The sequence below is a fragment of the Triticum urartu genome, chromosome 2A (assembly GCF_056163025.1).
Source record: "Triticum urartu cultivar PI428250 chromosome 2A, HENAU_Tu73, whole genome shotgun sequence".
Classification (NCBI taxonomy): domain Eukaryota; kingdom Viridiplantae; phylum Streptophyta; class Magnoliopsida; order Poales; family Poaceae; genus Triticum; species Triticum urartu.
In genome coordinates, this window is record NC_141874.1 from 325,580,318 (window position 1) to 325,603,376 (window position 23,059).

The 23,059-nt window shown below is 42.0% G+C and overlaps 1 protein-coding gene across 1 annotated transcript; it reads left to right on the forward strand.

Annotated features, from left to right (window-relative positions):
* The first annotated feature begins 16,054 nt into the window (after positions 1-16,054).
* On the forward strand, positions 16,055-20,412 carry LOC125537093 (BTB/POZ and MATH domain-containing protein 5-like). The gene is made up of 4 exons (XM_048700389.2): positions 16,055-16,623; positions 18,510-18,885; positions 18,971-19,244; positions 19,990-20,412. Exons 1-4 carry the CDS (start codon positions 16,178-16,180, stop codon positions 20,172-20,174), a joined length of 1,281 nt encoding a protein of 426 aa, XP_048556346.2. The 5' UTR covers positions 16,055-16,177; the 3' UTR covers positions 20,175-20,412.
* The last annotated feature ends 2,647 nt before the right edge of the window (positions 20,413-23,059 follow it).

A 23,059-nucleotide genomic window follows, 5' to 3' on the forward strand; every position in this document is an offset into this window, starting at 1 on the left:
TCCACATGCATGCAAAGTTGACACTCTTCCGAAATAGTGGGATTATCATAAAATAAAGTCATGACCTCTCCGAACCCACTTTTATCAAAAAATTCATAAGATTGAACATTATCCAAATATGTGGGATCTAAAGTTGACACTCTTCCAAACCCACTTTCAGTGTTATTGCAAACATTATTATCAATCTCATATTCATCATGGGGCTTAAATAAGTTTTCAAGATCATAAGAAAAATCACCCCAATCATGATCATTGCAACAAGGAGTAGACATAGCAAAATTAGCATCCCCAAGCTTAGGGTTTTGCATATCATTAACACAATTGACATTAATAGAATTTATAATAATATCATTCCAACCAGGCTTTTCATTCAAGGAGCTATTGTGAATCACTTCATAAATTTCTTCTTTCAACACTTCATCACAATTTTCAGATTCACGAATTTAAGCAAAACCTCATAAAGATAATCTAGTGCACTCAACTCACCACCAATTGGTTCATCATAACTGGATCTTTAAAAAGATTAGCAAGTGTATGAGGATCCATATCAATAGATTTTTAGCAAGCGAAGATGCAAGCAAATAGAAGGCACATGGCAACACAAGCAAAGATAGCAAACGAGCAAAAAGGCATACGGAAAGAAGGGCGAAGAAAAAGGGCAAAACTTTTTGAAGATCGTTTTAAAAATGGGGTAGAGGAAAACAAGAGGCAAATGGCGAATAATGTAATGCAAGAGATGAGAGTTCATGATGGGTACTTGGCATGTCTTGACTTGGCATAGATCTCCCCAGCAACGGCGCCAGAAATTCTTCCTGCTACTTCTTGAGTTAGCGTTGGTTTTTCCCTTGAAGAGGAAAGGGTGATGCAGCAAAGTAGAGATAAGTATTTCCCTCAGTTTGAGAACCAAGGTATCAATCCAGTAGGAGACAACACACAAATCACCGAATACCCGCACAAACAATCAAACAACCTACACCCACCGCGATAAAAGGGGTTGTCAATCCCTTCACGGTTACTTGCAAAAGTGAGATCTGATAGAGATAGATAAACAATAAAGTAAATATTTTTGGTTTATAGATTGGAAAGTAAAAGATTGCAAAATAGTAGATCAGAAACTTTTATGATGGAAAATAGACCCAAGGGCCATAGGTTTCACTAGAGGCTTCTCTCGAGATAGCAAATAATACGATGGGTGAACAAATTACTGTGGAGCAATTGATAGAAAAGTGCAAAGTTATGATGATATCTAAGGCAATGATGATGAAAATAGGCATCACGTCTGTGTCAAGTATACCGAAACGATTCTGCATCTACTACTATTACTCCAAACATCGACCGACTCCTGCCTGCATCTAGAGTATTAAGTTCATGAAGAACAAAGTAACGCATTAAGTAAGATGACCTGATGTAGAGGAATAAACTCAAGCAATATGATGTAAACCCCATCTTTTTATCCTCGATGGAAACAATACAATACGTGCCTTGCTGCCCCTGCTGTCACTGGGAAAGGACACCGCAAGATTGAACCCAAAGCTAAGCACTTCTCCCATTGCAAGAAAAACCAATCTAGTTGGCCAAACCAAACCGATAGTTCGAAGAGAATTACAAACATATGAAATCATGCATAAAAGAATTCAGAGAATATTCAAATAATATTCATAGATAAGCTAATCATAAATCGACAATTCATCAGTTCTCGACAAACACACCGCAAAAGAAGATTACATCGGATAGATCTCCAAGAATATCGAGAAGAACATGGTATTGAGAAACAAAGAGAGAGAAGAAGCCATCTAGCTACTAGCTATGGACCCATAGGTCTGTGGTAAACTACTCACTCCTCATCGGAAGAGAAATAGAGTTGATGTAGAAGCCCTCCATGATCGAATCCCCCTCCATCAGGGTGCCGAAAAAGGTCCCTAGATGGGATCTCACGGGTACAGAAGGTTGCGGCGGTGGAAAAGTGTTTTCGTGGATACTTTTGGTGGTTTGGGAATATTTGGGAATATATAGGCTAAAGAATTAGGTCATGAGGGTCAGGGGGCACAAGACAAGGGGCGCGCCCTCCACCCTTGTGGTCGCCTCGTGACTCTTCCGACTTGATCTCCAAGTCTTTGGGTGTCTTCTGGTCCAAGAAAAATCATCGCGGAGGTTTTATTCTGTTTGGTATTCCTTTTCTGCGAAATCTAAAATAAGGAAAAACAGAAATTGGCACTGGGCTCTAGGTTAATAGGTTAGTCCCAAAAATAATATAAAATAGCATATTAATGCATATAAAACATCGAAAACAGATAATATAATAGCGTGGAACAATCAAAAATTGTAGATACATTGGAGACGTATCACTAGGTGGCCGTGGCGGGGAAGAACGCAGTGGGCGACGTCGTGACGGCCTCCCATCTCTAGTCCAACAGTGTCGTTGATGGAGAAGAGCTCAGTGGAGCCACAGGACAAGCTCGCACAGCTCGGGGAGGTCGCGGAGCAAGGCAACGACGATGCAATGGCGACGGGCTTGGTCGGGCGAGCTCGGATCTGTGCGAGGGCTGCGAGGGAGAGGGAAAGTGGGTTATAGGGTTAGTAGGGAGGTGCGGAGTGGCCTTATCCATCACGAGGAACGTCGGGGAGGTCCGGGATGGCCGCCCCGTGGCTGATCCTGAATGGCTGGGGGGAGGAGTTGGGTTGGGCCTGCAATGTTGACTTAAGGCCCAGTCCAATAGGTAAGCTTTCCAATTGTTTTTTTATTTTTTTTATGTTTTCTATTTCCTTTTTATAGTAAAATAGTTTTATAAAATAAGAAACTTACACCTAAATCAGTATTATAATTTAGGCCACTGCCACAAAAAGTTTGGCACTTATTTAAATTAGTTTAGAATTTTATAATTTAGAGAAACATTTTAAATTACTATTTGACCCTGTTTTAATTGTTTTATGGCACTTAAATATCTTATAAAATGTTGGTTCCTGCAAGACAATTACTCAGTGATTATTTTCAATATTATGAACATTTTTATTTAACTATTTGAAGAAATAATTTATTTGACTTCATTTTAAATTTGAAATTGGCTTTGATTTTTTATCAAGTGGCAATTTGGCTTAGTTAAACTTAATGACATGGCACCATTAGTATGAGGTCACTGTAGCATGATACTGGGGGTGTTTCACAAGGTTCCCAAGCCCACCAAATGGGTGCCCTAGTACACCATGCCACTTGCCTACTGCATCATAGCCTACCCCTAGGGTCAGCGCTACGCACGACCTCCAGCATACTACAAACACCAGAAACTACTTGCAACTCCTAGACAGAGTACAAGGGGTTAATAAGTCGAGCGGAATCATATTTCAGGGGCCCATGTGTGGTAGTAGCTATCTTGGATCACAAACACAGAACTTAGTTCCTACGGATTGTCCCAATGAGACAACCCACCATGTACTCCTTCATGGCCTCTCATCGCTACCTTCACCGAATCGTGTTCACACACTTAGCTCTCAATAGTAGGACATGTTCACCATCATTCCAATCCATCCCAGATGAATCAAACCTGACACAACTCTAAGCGTAGCAGGCATAACAAATAATCATGAATGAGTAGGCACATCATGGATCAAACAACTCCTGCTCATGCTAGTGGGTTTCAACTATTTACTATGGCAAAGACAGGTCATGCAGAGGAATGGGTTCAACTACTGCAATATGTAATAGTTGAATCATTGTTGTCCTAATGCAATAAAAGAGAGCAAGAGCGAGAGAGTGGGATTGTATCGGAATGCTCAAAGGGGGTTTGCTTGCCTGACACTTCTGAAGATAGCATTGTGTCTTCATTAGTGACATCAATCTCAATGTCGGAAAAAGTCTACCGAGAGGGAATAAACATCGGCAATAGAGAAGGAACATAATCAATGCAATGCAACAAATATGATGCATGATCATGACATGACAATATGTTGTTGATTGAGCTAATGCAACTAGCAACAGATAGGTTTGAGTTGATTTGAACCGAAGGTTCAATTCCAAACTCTACATACGATTTATCAATGTCCATTTAATTTATTTGACTTGATCAGCAGGTTTAACTTGCTTTGTCGTGCATGAAAACAATACCATTGGATAGATTGAATTTTTTGATCATTTTTCATGTATAAATTATTTCATTCTGAGCTATAGTGGAATTACTATGAAATTTTGAAGTTTATATCATTTTTTGGATTTTTCTGGTTATTCTAAAATATACTAAATCTAGTAAATGATTTACTGCATCAGCATGACATCAGGATGACGTCAGTAGTCAATAGGGGCGGTCCAGGTCAAAGCTGACATGTGGTTTCTGCATATTAGTGTCACACAACTGATTAACTTGGTTAATTAAATCTAGACTAAAACATTAGCTGTCCGGGCCCCATTGTCAGCGACATAGGGAAGGTCATTAGTGCTAAACTAACTTCGGTGCTTAGCGCCTAATAAGTGACCATGTCAACCCGCCGGAGTTAGCTGCCGGCGAACTCACAGGACGATGGAGGTCATCGGGTTTCGCTCTTGATAACCCACAAGTATAGGGGATCGCAACAGTTTTCAATAAGTCGGAGTGTCGAACCCAACGAGGAGCTAAAGGTAGAACAAATATTCCCTCAAGTTCTATCGACCACCGATACAACTCTACGCACGCTTGACGTTCACTTTACCTAGAACAAGTATGAAACTAGAAGTACTTTGTAGGTGTTTTCGGAAAGGCTTGCAAGAAAGTAAAGAGCACGAAAATAAACTAGGGGCTCTTAAGGTAAAGAAGCAACTAAAGTAAATATAGCGAGTGTGGAAAAGTGGTGGTAGGAGTTGCGAAATTTTCCCTTAAGCAATTGACTACTTTACTAGACCGATAGCAAGTATTATGTGGGAGAGGCCACTGCTAGCATGTCATCCCTTACTTGGAATTCTATGCACTTATGATTGGAACTATTAGCAAGCATTCGCAACTACTAATGTTCATTAAGGTAAAACCCAACCATAGCATTAGGATATATTGGTCCCCCTTCAATCTCGTATGCATCAATTTCTATGCTAGGTTGAAGGTTCTGTCACTCTTGCCCTCCAATACATAGTCCTATCAACATACAAACTAACCCTAGGGTCTGATCCACGCGCGCAATCATATGATGGGCACCAAAGGACATCAACATAACCACAAGCAAATTAAATCAATCATAGCAATTCATCAACCACCGATAGGACAAGGAAAATCTACTCAGACATCATAGGATAGCAACACATCATTGGATAATAATATGAAGCATAAAGCACCATGTTCAAGTAGAGGGTATAGCGGGTTGCAGGAGAGTGGACCGCTGTAGATAGAGGGGGGAAGGTGATGGAGATGTTGGTGAAGATGGCAGAGGTGTTGGTGTAGATCGCGGTGATGATGATGGCCCCCGGTGGCGTTCCGGTGCCATCGGAAGCGGGGGGGAGAGAGCCCCCCTCCTTCTTCTTCTTCCTTGACCTCCTCCCTAGATGGGAGAAGGGTTTCCCCTCTGGTCCATGGCCTCCATGGCACGGGAGGGGCGAGAGCCCCTCCGAGATTGGATCTGTCTCTCTGTCTCTCTCTGTTTCTGCGTTCCCAGATTCTTCCCTTTCACCATTTCTTATATTCCTGGAGATCCGTAACTCCGATTGGGCTGAAATTTTGACACGATCTCTATCCGGAAATTAGCTTTCTTGCGGCAAAAGGAGGGCACCAACCGCCTTACGGGGTGGCCACGAGGGTCAGGGGCGCGCGTGACACCCTGGGGCGCGCCCCCTACCTCGTGGGCCCCTCGAGCATCGTCTCGCGTGGATTCTTATTCCCAAAAATCATATATATTCCAAAAAAATCTCCATCAGTTTTTATTCCGTTTGGACTTCGTTTGATATGGATATTCCGCGAAACAAAAAACATGCAACAAACAGGAACTGGCACTGGGCACTGGATCAATATGTTAGTCCCAAAAATAGTATAAAAAGTTGCCAAAAGTATATGAAAGTTGTAGAATATTGGCATTGAACAATCAAAAATTATAGATACGACGGAGACATATCAGCATCCCCAAGCTTAATTCCTGCTCGTCCTCGAGTAGGTAAATGATAAAAAAAGATAATTTTTGATGTGGAATGCTACCTAGCATAATCTTGATCATATGTCTAATCATGGCATGAATATTAAGACACGAGTGATTCAAAGCAATAGTCTATCATTTGACATAAAAACAATAATACTTCAAGCCTACTAATAAAGCAATCATGTCTTTTTAAAATAACATGGCCAAAGAAAGTTATCCCTACAAAATCATATAGTCTGGCTATGCTCCATCTTCACCACACAAAATATTCACATCATGCACAACCCCGATGACAAGCCAAGCAATTGTTTCATACTTTTGATGTTCTCAAACCTTTTCAACTTTCACGCAATACGTGAGCGTGAGCCATGGACATAGCACTATAGGTGGAATAGAATGGTGGTTGTGGAGAAGACAAAAAGGAGAAGATAGTCTCACATCAACTAGGCGTATCAACGGGCAACGGAGATGCCCATCAATAGATATAAATGTGAGTGAGTAGGGATTGCCATGCAACGGATGCACTAGAGCTATAAGTGTATGAAAGCTCAAACTGAAACTAAGTGGGTGTGCATCCAACTTGCTTGCTCATGAAGACCTCGGGCATTTGAGGAAGCCCATCATCGGAATATACAAGTAGAGTTTTATAATGAAAATTCCCACTAGTATATGAAAGTGATAACTCAAGAGACTCTCTATATGAAGAACATGGTGCTACTTTGAAGCACAAGTGTGGTAAAAGGATAGTAGCACTGCCCCTTCTCTCTTTTTCTCTCATTTTTTTGTTTTTTTATTTTTTTATTTTTTTGGTGGGCTTCTTTGGCCTCTTTTTTTAATTTGGGCTTCTTTGGCCTCTTTTATTTTTTTGTAAAGTACGGAGTCTCATCTCGACTTATGGGGGAAATCATAGTCTCCATCATCCTTTCCTCACTGGGGCAATGCTCTAATAATGATGGTCATCACACTTTTATTTACTTACAACTCGATACTAGAACAAAGATATGACTCTATATGAATGCCTCCGGCGGTGTACCGGGATGTGCAACGATCTAGCGTAGCAATGATATCAAAAAACGGACAAGCCATGAAAACATCATGCTAACTATCTTACAATCATGCAAAGCAATATGACAATGAATGCTCAAGTCATGTATATGATGATGATGGAAGTTGCATGGCAATATATCTCGGAATGGCTATGGAAATGCCATAATAGGTAGGTATGGTGGCTGTTTTGAGGAAGGTATATGGTGGGTTTATGGTACCGGCGAAAGTTGCGCGGTACTAGAGAGGCTAGCAATGGTGGAAGGGTGAGAGTGCGTATAATCCATGGACTCAACATTAGTCATAAAGAACTCACATACTTATTGCAAAAATCTATTAGTCATCGAAACAAAGTACTACGCGCATGCTCCTAGGGGGGTAGGTTGGTAGGAAAAGACCATCGCTCGTCCCCGACCGCCACTCATAAGGAAGACAATCAATAAATAAATCATGCTCCGGCTTTGTTACATAACGGTTCACCATATGTGCATGCTACGGGAATCACAAACCTCAACACAAATATTTCTACAATCCACAACTACCCACTAGGCAGACTAAGGCATAGCCTAGTGGTGGGAAGGGGCTGATGCCTTCCCACACATCCAGGTTCAAGGCATGGTACTTGCAATTTGGGTTTGTTGCACCAATTATACTGTAGGGGGTTCCCTTACAGTCTTTCTGTCAAAAAAAAAACTACCCACCAGCATGACTCTAATATCACCATCTTTATATCGCAAAACTATTGCAAGGAATCAAACATATCATATTCAGTGATCTACAAGTTTTATGTAGGATTTTATGACTAACCATGTGAATGACCAGTTCCTGTCATCTCTCCAAATAGATATAAGTGAAGCAAGAGAGTTTAATTCTTTCTATAAAATATATGCCCGTGCTCTAACAAATATAAGTGAAGCAAAAGAGCATTCTGCAAATGGCGGTTGTCTAAGTAAAGAGAAACAAGCAATCCAAACTTCAAATCATATAAGTGAAGCACATGAAGCATTCTATAAAGCCATACTCAAAAGATATAAGTGAAGTGCAAAGAGCATTCTATAAATCAACCAAGGACTATCTCATACCAGCATGGTGCATAAAAAGAAAAATAAAAACCTAAATGCAAAAGATGCTCCAAGACTTGCACATATCGCATGAACGAAACGAATCCGAAAACATACTGATATTTGTTGAAAAAGAGGGGATGCCTCCCCAGCATCCCCAAGCTTAGACGCTTGAGTCTCCTTGAATATTTACTTGGGGTGCCTCGGGCATCCCCAAGCTTGAGCTCTTGCCTCTCTTCCTTCTTCTCACATCGAAACCTTCTCAATCATCGAACACTTCATCCACACAAAACTTCAACAGAAAACTCAGTAAGATCTGTTAGTATAATAAAGCAAATCACTACTCTAGGTACTGTTGAAAACCAATTCATATTTTGTTTTTGCATTGTGTCTACTGTAATATAACTTTTTTGTGGCTTAATCCACTGATATAAATTGATAGTTTCATCAAAACAAGCAAACTATGCATCAAAAACAGAATCTGTCTAAAACAGAACAGTCTGTAGCAATCTGAACATTCACCATACTTCTGATACTTGAAAACTTATACCAAAATTAGAAAAAATAAACAATTTGTATAGGAAGACAGTGCAAAAAGAATCAGAACCATTTGACGTTCCAGCTAAAAATGTAAAATCGCGCACTACAGCCAAAGTTTCTGTCCTGCACCATACAAACCATCAAGCAAATGTAAACATCCTAAAGGCAAACCTTGGCACATCATTTTTATAATACAATGGAATTGTACAAGGGGATAATTATTATTTTTGAAAAGTTTCTGTAATCAAGATTCACAAAGTTTCCATGGGCATGAACAAAGTTCAAGGACGTCCCCCATTTTCACAATGCTCGTCTCTCTCACTTTCACTTTTCTTTTTGAAAAAGTTTTGGGTTCCCCTCTTTATTTTTGTCGTTTTTAAACTATATGAAATCACTCAACAGAAATAAATGACTCTCTAAAACTTCCAGGTTGTCTCCCTAGCAGCGCTTTCTTTAAAGCCATTAAGCTAGGCATATAGTGCTCAAGTAATGGATCCACCCGGATCCCAATGTATATCAAAGCCAATTTTAATTAGCAATGATTTGTGATTTAGTAGTGAGCACAAGGTAAAATATATCATGTAATGACGAAGTCTAACTCTCTTCCTATGCATCGGCATGTCATAAAAGAACAATTCATGCACACCTAGTAAAGGCCAATGCATAGTATAAACAGTTTCTTGCAATTTTATCGTATTGGAAACATAGAGAGGTGGAGATATAGTTCCTCTCTCATAATAATTGCACGTAGGAGCAGCAAGCACATGCATATTATATCTATCAAAATCATCATGTGCAATGGTAAAAGGCAACCCGTCAATATAATCCTTAATAAGTGCAAACTTCTCTGATATAGTGTAGTTGGGAGAATTCAAAAAGATAATAGGACTATCATGCGTGGGTGCAATAGCAACAATTTCATGTTTAACATAAGGAACTATAGCAAGTTCATCTCCATAAGCATAATTTATATTGGCATCTTGGCCACAAGCATAGCAAGCATCATCAAAAAGGGATATTTCAAAAGAGTCAAAGGGATCATAACAGTCATCATAGCAATCATCCTTAGGTAAGCACGAAGGGGAATTAAACAATGTATGAGTTGAAGAGTTACTCTCATTAGAAGGTGGGCACGGGTGATCAATCTGCTCTTCCTCCTTTTGTTCTTCGCTCTCCTCATCATCTTTTTCATCCAATGAGCTCACAGTTTCATCAATTTCTTCTTCCATAGACTCCTGCAAAATATTAGTCTCTTCTTGGACAGCGGAGTATTCCTCAATATATTGTTTAACATAGGTATTAGAAGCATAATTATCATAGCAATAATTAAGTATAGCAAAATTTTCAAATTTGTGAAAAGTAGCATCATACTTTTCAATCAAAGAAGCAATTTCATAAGCACCCTCAAAAGCAACAAATTCTTTAATTTGTTGAACATCATAGTAATTGTAAACACCCTTAGAATACGAAGATACGATTCCATTATCACTAAACTCACATTGATAGGGAAGGTGTTTCTTAGGGTTTTCAGAACAACAAGTAAAATCATATATTTCACATAAATTCCAAGCATAACATTGCAAACGTTGAATTTGACCCCATAATAGTTTCCCTTTTTCAGATATACAACGTCGCACATAACAAGCATGCTCATCTAAAGATTTGCCCTCAACTAAGCTAGTTGGGGTTTCAGCACGAGCACTAGGGATCGAAGATGATCCAAGTAATAAGCTTCAACAGTGTGATAGATTTTGATTGGTTCTTCAACCATTGATTCAGTAGGTATAACTAATTTTTTTGGTATTTTGCGTTTCCTACCCATAACTAAAGATAGAAAACAACTAAGAACAGCAAATAAAAATTACTTAGTGATAAAGCAAACAAGCACACACGAGAATATTCACCCCACGCTATTGCTCCACGGCAACGGCGCCAGAAAAAAGGTCTTGATAACCCACAAGTATAGGGGATCGCAACAGTTTCCGATAAGTAGGAGTGCCGAACCCAACGAGGAGCTAAAGGTAGAATAAATATTCCCTCAAGTTCTATCGACCACCGATACAACTCTATGCACGCTTGACGTTCGCTTTACCTAGAACAAGTATGAAACTAGAAGTACTTTGTAGGTGTTTTCGGAAAGGCTTGCAAGAAAGTAAAGAGCACGAAAATAAAACTAGGGGTTGTTGAGGTAAAGAAGCAACTAAAATAAATATAGCGAGTGTGGAAAAGTGGTGGTAGGAGTTGCGAAATTGTCCCTTAAGCAATTGACTACTTTACTAGACCGATAGCAAGTATTATGTGGGAGAGGCCACTGCTAGCATGCCATCCCTTACTTGGAATTCTACGCACTTATGATTGGAACTATTAGCAAGCATCCGCAACTACTAATGTTCATTAAGGTAAAACCCAACCATAGCATTAAGATATATTGGTCCCCCTTCAATCCCGTGTGCATCAATTTCTATGCTAGGTTGAAGCTTCTGTCACTCTTGCCCTCCAATACATAGTCCTATCAACATACAAACTAACCCTAGGGTGTGATCCACGCGCGCAATCATATGATGGGCACCAAACGACAGCAACATAACCACAAGAAAATTAAATCAATCATAACAATTCATCAACCACCGATAGGACAATGAAAATCTACTCAGACATCATAGGATAGCAACACATCATTGGATAATAATATGAAGCATAAAGCACCATGTTCAAGTAGAGGGTACAACGGGTTGCGGGAGAGTGGACCGCTGTAGATAGATGGGGAAGGTGATGGAGATGTTGGTGAAGATGGCAGAGGTGTTGGTGTAGATCGCGGTGATGATGATGGCCCCCGGTGGCGTTCCGGTGCCACCGGAAGCGAGGGGGAGAGAGCCCCCCTCCTTCTTCTTCTTCCTTGACCTCCTCCCTAGATGGGAGAAGGGTTTCCCCTCTGGTCCATGGCCTCCATGGCACGGGAGGGGCGAGAGCCCCTCCGAGATTGGATCTGTCTCTCTGTCTCTCTCTGTTTCTGCGTTCCCAGATTCTTCTCTTTCACCGTTTCTTATATTCCCGGAGATCCGTAACTCCGATTGGGCTGAAATTTTGACACAATCTCTATCCAGAAATTAGCTTTCTTGCGGTGAAAGAAGGGCACCAACCGCCTTACCGGGTAGCCACGAGTGTCAGGGGCGCGCCCCCTACCTCGTGGGCCCCTCGAGCATCGTCTCGCATGGATTATTCTTCCCAAAAATCATATATATTTCAAAAAAAATCTCCGTCGGTTTTTATTCCGTTTGGACTTCGTTTGATATGGATATCCTGCGAAACAAAAAACATGCAACAAACAGGAACTGACACTGGGCACTGGATCAATATGTTAGTTCCAAAAATAGTATAAAAAGTTGCCAAAAATATATGAAAGTTGTAGAATATTGGCATGGAACAATCAAAAATTATAGATACGACAGAGACGTATCAGCTCTCCCACGACCAAATCGACGGAGCAGTGCATCTAGGTGAAGCTCAGGCTCACACGCATCCAATGGAACATGCGGGAGGCCGTGGGTGGCCGGAGGCGACAAGGTCAGAGGCGGCCGGTGCATGGGCTCGTGCGGACACATCGTTATAGCACGCAAGGGAGCCAGCTGGGGTGCGTTTTAGGTTCATAGAGACGCCAAGAGAATGTACGCGTGCTTGGTCACGAGGTCTGTCCACTGCAGCGACGGCGACGTCATGGATGCCGGTAGTGAGCTCACGGGTGCGGGAAGGGAGCTAGTTAGAGGACGCCCACGACAGCTAGGTAAGGGGATTTTGATCGGGAGCTCACCCCAGTTCCAGAACAGGCGAAGACGAGGCCGGGGGCGCACTGTGACCGATGAATCGACGACGACGATCTCGTGTGCCAGAGGTTGATGATGATGATGCTGTCGATGCAGTGCATCCGGTGTCGTGGGTCTTGTCTAGGAGGAAGAGGGCGATACAGTGGAGCTTGTGGACACAACATTGAGGCGAGGGGCTGGTGGTGGCCACGGGTACGGCGATCGGCGTCGACGAGGTCGCTCGAGTGTGCTACGGAAGAGAGCAGAGGAGGCAAGGAGCATGGGGAGAGTGAGAGAGAGCTTGGGGGGTTGCATGGCAGCGTCTGGTGAGTCTAGGGGGTCGAGGAGGCGCACAGACAGGGAGGAGGTGGCACGCGTGCGCGGGCACACGCCCGATGTCCTTCTGGCGCTGGGTTGAAGACGACTGGCAGTTGGGGCTCGTGGTCTGCACAGGAGCTGGGCCGACTACAGTAGGAGGCCGCGAGGTACATTTCTGTCTTTTTTCATATTTGCTTCTGTTTTCTATTTTTGCAGTTTGTTTTTGATTTAGTTTTAATACCAAATCAATTTTATAAATCCTAAAAATATTTGTGAGCAGTAAATGAATTATTTCAGAGGCCCTTAGTTGTTTTCAGAATTGTTGGAACATTTCAAATTATTTGTAGAATATAAATAATTCAATTCAAATGCAATATGATTTAATTCAAAAATTCATGATGACCTAGAAAATGTGCACCACTTTTGGCAGAGGTTTTCAATCAATTCAAAAATGATGAACTTTTCTGAAGGGCATTTTGGGTTCATTGAAAAATATTTTAGTTGATCCTGGTAATTCAGAGGGGTGCTAGGGTTTGATCAATCCTCATTTTAAATTAATTTGAATTTTAAACACGATGCATGGATGATTATGCAATGACTAAGCTAGGGATGTGACAATTATACTTATATTGGTCATGCTTAGAATTGTTCTAGTCATGCGTTTGCAAATTTTGGTAGGTCTCAAGTATGAAATGATGTATGATTTTGGCTGGGTCTGAAGGTTGTTCTGGAGTAGAACATTTTTTTTGAGAGTACGACAGTGACATATCATATATTTATTAGAGGGGAGAAACAAAATATACAAGAGACCCACATTGATACGAACATAAACGTTATGAGTCAAACATGACTGTAGCCCTTGATTGTAATGCAAGAATTATTTCAAAAAATATATTGTATTACATTTTCTACTCCCTCTGTAAATTTGTAGGTCACCAAAGTAGTGACTAAAACATCATTTAAGAGTTTTCTTAATTATACTGTAAAAAATTAAGGGTAGTATTTTTTGAACTCTAGGGGTATCTCTTTCCCAAATAATAAAGCACGAACCCCTTGTAAAATTTAAGTGCTTTTGATCGTCTGTCGCGTCCTTTTGCAGAAAATCCCTGCCTTTTTATTAATTAACCGACAATCCATCTTTTTTGCATTTTACACAAACCCCCTGCCTTTTATACTAATCAACTCGTGGTCCATATTTAAGTCAGCCGAATCGTTTTAATAGAAAACCTTCTGACTTTTCGGTTAATCAATCTGCATTTTATCTAAAACAAAACTATACATATCTTTTAAACTGTAACTCTGATTCTAATATGTTATATATAAAATTTGATTAAAAAATATGTGAAATCTAAATATGATGTTATTTTTAGCTGTTAAATATTTCTAAAATATTATTTTTAGTGAAAACTTAATATATATATAGTGCACGATCTGTTTCTCTTTCGTACCAACGGCTATCCAATTGCAAATAAACACCCACTAAAATCAGATTGAGAGAGAAAAATATCGACAACCACGCATGCACACCTCTGAAAAACCTCGTGGGGAAAAACAACATATTTCTCATCTTATTCTGAGCGAGTGTGCGTGCGCGCGCAAGAGAGGGACGCCTTAGGACTGACCACATTCAAACCTGTTTCGTCGTGTGAGTACCAAGGCTACCGTCGGCAACACAAATGTGATGACATGTGAAAAAAAAGGACGTGGATCTAATAGGGTCTTGAGTCATGGTTATGGGGTTAAGAGCGTGTGTTATTTTCTCCCCCATTACAATGCACGGGCTCTTTTGCTAATATTTAATTTATTTATTTTGAACACAGAACAAACGCAAGCGCTCGCTCACCTCTGACGCACGAAGCATACACCCTACCTATTGATAGAGATGTGTAGTAAAGAACTAGAGATGTTCAAATGCACGTGCGCTTAAGTGAGCAAGCTTGATAAGACCAGTAAGACTTTCTATTCCTCTCATCCCTGGCGGCTGGAACACTAGCCGCCGTCAGGGGAGGCCGATCTTTCAACTCCGCTCTCCGGCAGCTCCCTTCCCCCCCCCCCCCCCGGTCGGCGACCTAGGTGGTCGGCAGTGAAGGGGGTCGCCGAATTCACTCATGTGGATCGCTTTTTCTCCCTTGTAGTCTAGGTTTTTAGGTTGTTCGTTGTCTTTGCTTCGACAACGACGATGGCAACGCTGAATAAAGATTCTTCGGATCCTTCCCGGATAAGGCCATCGGTCCTATGGTTGGGGATGGATTTGAAAATCAGTCTGTTAAAGTAAGGATGACGTGGCGGCGACATCCTCGTGGCGGACCTGTGTCCTCGGGCTCCGCCGTTGCGACGCCGTTTGCTCCTGAGTCGACGCGGAGCTTGGGAGGTAGTCTAGGAGCGGATGCAGATTATGGTCTGCATCGACGATATCTAGAAGAAGGAGCATGTGTTGGGCTCGTGGTTCGTGGATGGCAGGTAAGGTTTCCTCCTTCGGCGTTTTAGTCGTGGTGGGGTGCCAGATCTGAAATTCGATGACGTTTTCGAGGTGTTGTCTCGGTCTGGTTCGTTCAACGACAAGGGCTTCACTTTTGATGAGCCACCTTGGAGGTCCGCAAAGCAGCATATCAGCAAAGGGAGCCGCGCTGAGCTCGGGTGAGGAGGTGATTCATTATTCTTTGGTGGCTGCTGTGCTAATGCTGGAGGCAGGTGACGAGCGTTTGTGTCAAACTCAAAAATGTTTTGCTATTTTTTTAGTTTTGTCATGTCGGTCTTTACATCTTATCTACACCAATATAAAAAGACCCAAATGGGCAGATCCAAACTATCTCGACTGTCAAATCATGTTATCTAGCGGTTTAAATCGCTTCAATGTTGAGCATCAAACACGTTTAACGTTTTAATTACCCATTATTGTCATTGGTTATAAACATGTTTTGACTCAACATTATCCTTTGAAATCTGCCATGTAATTAATATCTTACCATTTTCACGAAAAAATAATTGATATTTTACCAAATACCAACATGCAACAGATATATTTTACCTAATATAACATGCAATTAATATCCTATCTAATATAAATGTGCATTGCACATACATTATTACTACTGACTTATAATTTATTCGTTATGATATAAATGAGACATATATTACCGTTTAAAAACTCGATAAACCAAAAATGCACAAACCGACCGAGCCGGAATGAATTCTTAGCTCCACGTCTCACCCGTGGATGGCACAGTCGTCCCACGAGCAGAACCAAAACAAAGACCCGTACGGCCAATCGGCCGAAAATTCCCCAGTCCTGGCCTCTTAGCCCCAACCCTAACCCTAGCCAATCGCATTCCCATGGACGACGACGCCGGCGACGCCTCGCCGCCGCCGGGACCTGCCCTCCTTGCTGCCACAGGCGCCCCGTCGTTGCGTGACATGGCGGCGTCCCCTACCAGCTCGCGCTCCGTGACGGAGACGGTGAACGGCTCCCACCGCTTCGTGATCCAGGGCTACTCCCTCGCCAAGGGGATGGGCGTCGGGAAGCACATCGCGAGCGAGACCTTCACCGTCGGGGGATACCAGTGGGCTATCTACTTCTACCCAGACGGGAAGAACCCGGAGGACAACTCGGCCTATGTTTCCGTCTTCATCGCGCTCGCTTCCGAGGGCACTGACGTCCGCGCTCTCTTTGAGCTCACGCTGCAGGACCAGAGCGGCAAGGGCAAGCACAAGGTCCACTCCCATTTCGATCGCTCGCTCGAGTCTGGGCCCTACACCCTCAAGTACCGAGGCTCCATGTGGTAAGCAGTCGCCTCTGAATAACCCTCCTGCTTTGGTTGAATTTGTTCTGGTATGAACTATGACACTGTCGTTGAATTGGCGTCCGTGGAGCTTTAGCTAGGACAGTTGAGCCTGTGATTCGATTGATGTTAGTGCTTGCATGCTGTGGGTAGTTGTCATGCTTTAGTCTAGGGATTCAACTTCAGGTGATGTCAGGATTATTAGGTGATAGCAAGGCAGCCATTTTTGGTGTTCTAGTACAGCCACGAGGATTATCCGCTACTTAATGTCTATTAGCTCAATCCAATGGCATGCTACTGTTTGAATTATCTGGTTTTGATCTGTTGAGTATGGTATGCATCAGTAGCTTTACAATTTTGATTTTTCATTCCTAATTTCTGGTGTAATATGTTGCTTTGCTGTGGCGCTATGCCCAACTATTGATCACAATGATGACAGTACACATTGTGGAAAACACTATAAAAGGTAGCCTGACTGTAATGCTTCGATTGATGAACTGCCCGTAGGGTAGAGGGGAATGAAGAGGCAGAGTTGGCTGGAAAGAAGAGACTTGAGATGCTTCAGAACTAGTTCATCTTTTTGCCTAATCTCAATAGTAGCACACACATCCTCTTGTATAAAAGGTTTATCCCTTAACATCTTATATCTAATAAGAAGAGGTAAATCCAACTTCTTGTGCTAGTGCCATCAGCCCATTACTATAGTTTTGTCACTGCAATGCTGTAGTCTAATAGTAAACTTATGCTTTTACTTTTACATGCTTTTATTGTAAAGCATAATGTCACTTGATTAGGTTGCTGACTGGATATTCTTGGGTTTACATACGTTGACAGATTGTTTGGTTGGTGAATTTGTTGCCATTTATAATATGTTTATTTGGTTGTGTTTAAGACGACATCTTCTGTTACTGGTGTAATTCCTTGGTGGACTGTATTGTGTGAAAGGCAATGTGTTTGGAATGACCCTTCTTTATACCATGGAACCGAACTGCTTTAATAGTCAATCTTGAGTACTTGTGTCCTTACAACATGTTATGATATTTATTCACCTATTCTTTTTGTTGAGTTTCACTTCATTTGAATAGTTGTATGTTGAAGTGTGCTTGTACAGTTTAGGACATCACGAAGTAACCTTTGGTTTAAATGAAAGAGCTGTTACCCCCAGTCTCATTTCCACGAAATCAGAGATTTCTGTTTGGTAACCGAAATGTTCTGGAAATAAAAACAAAGCAATAGCTCTTGCTTGACAGTGCCTTCAGGCCACTAGCATGATGAGCTCAGATTCTCAAGCCCATTAATACTTACATTCATATTCTTTCTGATTTGCTGCCAGCTCCTGTAGATATGCATTTCAGGCAAAAAACATAGGAGTTCCAAATGTTGGACCATAGTAATAATATAAACAATGATTAAAATTATATCACAGAACTGTACTTCTCATGGTGGTATGTCACTGGCGTTGGGAGGCTCAGGTCTTGCTTTTTAATCTTGACAACTGCAATAGTGTAGCTTTTCAGTTATTTTCATTCCCAAGTTCAAACTATAATTAGGAAAAAACTGTTTTTTTTTCTTTTTCTTTTAAATCTGCTTGCCAGTGGTATCTGGAAACTTTGGTGTCCTATGTTTTCCTTTTTGTTGATATGAAATATGAACCTTGGATGTGATGTAACTACCAACCCATGACATTTGTAGTTATAGGTGTGAATTCGTTAATACAAGTCTTTAATGAGAAATTAGATCTTAACCCACACTTTACTTCCTCATTTGATAATTTGCACTATCCTGTGGCAAATCATCAACCCCCTTGTAAAGTGTGCCAAATATCTAGATCCCCAGTCTTTAACAGCCTCGTCAGTCTGGGTTCTGATATTCATTCTTCATTTCAGGGGTTACAAACGGTTCTTTCGGCGAACTGCTCTTGAGACATCGGACTTTCTTAAAGATGATTGTTTGAGGATAAACTGCACTGTGGGTGTTGTGGTTTCAACTATTGATTACTCCGGACCACACTCCATTCAGGTTCCAGACTCTGATATTGGCTACCACTTCGGTTCTCTTTTGGACAGTAATGAAGGGGTTGATGTTATTCTTAATGTGAGTGGAGAGAGGTTTCATGCCCATAAGTTGGTGTTGGCTGCACGGTCTACTGTATTTAGATCCAAACTTTTTGACGATGAATCAGAAGGAGACAAGAACGAGGTTAATGAGAGTGAGGATCTGAAGGAGATTGTTCTTGATGATCTAGAGCCCAAGGTTTTCAAGGTGTGTATCTATTTTGTTTGTTATCAATGTCTTCCAGTATAACCTGGGAGCAAGTATACTTACAGTATGTGGATACTCCGTCCAGGCAATGCTTCATTTCATCTACAGAGATACCCTCGTTGATGATTATGAGTTGGATGCATCAAGCTCCATGGGCTCTATTTTTGATACTTTGGCGGCAAAGTTGTTGGCCGCAGCAGACAAGTATGACTTAGGAAGGTTAAGATTGCTATGTGAATCTTACTTGTGCAAAGGCATTTCTGTGGCCTCGGTTGCAAGTACTCTTGCATTGGCTGATAGTCACCATGCCATGGAGCTTAAAGCCGTTTGCCTAAAATTTGCTGCAGAAAATCTTTCAGGTACTTAAGCTTTTACATCAAATCTAACTTAAATTCATCACATGGTACAGTAGCATTCATCCATGAATTCATGTTTAGTCAAAAAACTTTCCTGGCAGTGGCATTCAAGTAATCATTTTGTGGATTTATATAAGTGCCATGCTCTGGTCCGTGGTCACTGATGGGGATTTTTCTTACGGAGCGTTTAAAGTATGAACAAAAAGTGGGGGGAATGATTACAAGCTATAAACAATTTCAGTGAGAGATGACATGTGCATGCTTTGAGTTTCTGGCGTTACATTTGTTTGACATGCAAGTAGAAGATAAGTACCTTGATGTTGTACTGTAGATGATGATTCTCATTGGTATAGTTGTATTGCTTTGCTTTCTGAGGTATAAATATGTTTGTGCTGCTTAGTTGCACTATCACGTTTCATGATTAGTAGAATTGCTGTTAAATATGATGCACTTGAATGTACTCCCTCTGATCCATAATAAGTGTCACAGTTTTGAACTAAGTTTGAACTAACCTTAGTTCAAAACTGTGACACTTATTTTGGATTGGAGGGAGTAGTTTTTCTAGATGTTAGACTATGTAGTTTGCTAACCAAGAATAATGCAATTAAATCAACTAGCAGTCTTTTTCAGCAATTTAGATCTGTTACTGGCTTGGAAATTAATGCTTCATATACATGGTTGCTTTCTTGGCGCAGTTAATAAGTTTATAAAGCTGCATAACATTCTAGATACCCTTATGTCTCTGCAGCTGTGATCCGGACTGACGGGTTCGATTGCCTCAAGGATAATTGCCTATCACTTCAGTCGGAGATACTGAGAACTGTTGCTGGGTGTGAGGAGCCGTGCAGTAGTGGCGGGAAAAGCCAGAGTGTATGGGGACAGCTTTCGGACGGTGGCGACACTAGTGGCCGTAGGGTGAGGCCAAGAATCTGAGGCCACCCCGAACTCTGCCCTGGCTCGGAGGCTCTTGTGTAGATCGGGCAACAATTTGTGCTGTATGTTGTGAAAACAGTTTAACTAGGTGTGACTCATGCCATCTTATCGCGCTCTTTTTTACACTTCAATTCATGTTCATATGTTGTTAATAGCTATTTGATTGTTTGATCTTGGAACCTTTGCCTACTTGCTGTGCTAATTGATAATAATATGGGCACGACCTTGGATGCGCCGATGTTTTGTCCTGATCTTTTACGATGCAAAACTCCTCCAAGATCCACCGATAAAATAACACTCCTAATTAGGGCGACGACGACCAATGGACAATCCCAGAAACCTCCTGCCAAAGTAGATGTAAACAACATGCAATCTGTCGAGAACTATGGATCTTGAGTCAAGTGCAACTTTTAATGCAGAAAATTCACATAAAATAAATAACAGTCAACTGCAACTTTTAGTGCAAAAATTTTCACATAAAATAATTAACAATGACACGCAAAGAATGCCGCTTAATATTGGGTACACATGTTGTCTAACCTGTTGAAAACATAACCTCCACTCATAATACTCACGTATACTGCATATATAAAAGCAACGATACAAAACGCCATCAGAAAGAGATATTTTAATATCTTTTCAGTTTTGTTATGTCAATCTTTACATGACTTGTACTTTGTTCTTTATAATATGAATGAGACAGGTAAAAAAAAGAATCAGGCACGCAAGCCCACCACATGTACATGTACGCGTGAAGATCTCCTAGTATTTCCTTCAAATCCAACCACTTGTCCAACACGTCATCTCTCTCCTAGTCCTAGTACAATTTCATTAGGAAAACGATCAATTTCAACCGACTGATTATGTCCTTGCGTAAACCGCTCGTTACATACGCCACGCGTCCCCTTGGGACTGGCCCATCGCCCACCCTTTCCTTGACTCAAGCAAACCACCCATTCATTTCCTTATCCTTTCCTTAAAACGCGAGCCTCTTCTTCTCCATCGCTTTTCCTCTCGTGCTGACTCTAGCCATGACCATGAATCTTTTTCTCTACTGCCGCCGCTGCTACTGCTGTGAGGGATAGACACTCGCGGTGGCTGGGGGCGTCGAGCTGTAGATGGGTTGCCGCGCGTTGCAAGCGGTTTCACCTATGCTGCAAGGCGGAGCTCGGGGCGGCGAGTCGGGGGTCATGGGCAGCTCCTGTGACGGCGGCGATGCTGTGTGCTATGACGATCTGGTGCAAGCGGCGTCGCAGATGCAATGACGGTGTTGACGTGCTGCGGGGCCGCAAGGGTGTAACACCCACGATGCGGCTATATCTTCCACGTGTCGAGGCACGACTTAGAGGCATAACCGCATAGTGGTTTAGTCGCAAGAGGGGTAATCTTCACGCAATCCCATGCAATAAACAAGAAAGGGATAAAGAGAGTTGGCTTACACTCGCCACGTCACACAATACATAAACAATTCATACATCAACCAAAATACACACATAGACCGACTACGGTCAAATCCAAATGAAAAGGAAGATAAACCCCAAATGTTAGATCCCCGATCGTTCCAACTGGGCACCACTATTGATCATCAGGAAACGACACATATTAACGACCAATGTCCTCGTCGAACTCCCACTTGAGTTCGGTAGCATCATCTGCACTGGTATCATCGGCACCTGCAACTGTTGGGAAGTATCCGTGAGTCACGAGGACTCAGCAATCTCACGCCCGCGAGATCAAGACTATTTAAGCTCATGGATAGGGTAAGGTAATGAGGTGGAGCTGCAGCAAGCGCTAAGCAAATATGGTGGCTGACATACGCAAATAAGAGTAATATGAGAAGCTACGCAACGGTCGTGAAGTTAGAGGTAATCAAGAAGTGATCCTGAAACTATCTGTGTTCAAACATAACCCAAACCGTGTTCACTTCCCGGACTCCGCCGAAAAGAGACCATCACGGCTACACACGCGGTTGACTCATTTTAGTTAAGTCAAGTGTCAAGTTCTCTACAACCGGATATTAACAAATTCCCATCTGCCACATAACCGCGGGCACGGCTCTCGAAAGTTTATACCCTGTAGGGGTGTCCCAACTTAGCCCACTACAAGCTCTCATGATCAACGAAGGATATTGCTTCTCCCGGAAAGACCCGGTCAGTCTCGGAATCCCGGTTACAAGACATTTCGACAATGGTAAAATAAGACCAGCAAAGCCGCCCGAATGTGCCTACAAATCCCGATAGGAGCTGCACATATCTCGTTCTCAGGGCACACTGGATAGGTCAAGCTACGAGTAAAACCAACCCTCAAGTTTCCCCGAGGTGGCCCCGCAGGTTGCCCGGTTTGGACCAACACTCAGAGGTGCACTACCTCAAGGGGGGGGGGGTTAAAATAAAGATGACCCTCGGGCCTGTAGAACCCAATGGAAAGTTATAGGTTGTTAGGCAAATGCAAAACCAAGGTTGGGCCTTGCTGAAGGAGTTTTATTCAAGGCGAACTGTCAAGGGGGTCCCATAACCCCAACCGCGCGAGGAATGCAAAATCAAGGAGCATAACATCGGTATGACGGAAACTAAGGCGGCAAGAGTGGAACAAAATACCAGGCAAAAGGCCGAGCCTTCCATCCTTTACCAAGTATATAGATGCATTAATTAAAATAAGAGATATTGTGATATCCCAACATAACCATGTTCCAATATGGAACAAACTTCAACTTCACCTGCAACTAACAACGCTATAAGAGGGGCAGACTCAGGCATAGCCTAGTGGTGGGAAGAGACTGATGCCTTCCCACCCACCCAGGTTTAAGGCATGGTACTTGCAATTTGGGTTTTTTGCACCATTTATACTGTAGGGGGTTCCCTTACAGTCTTTCTGTCAAAAAAAAC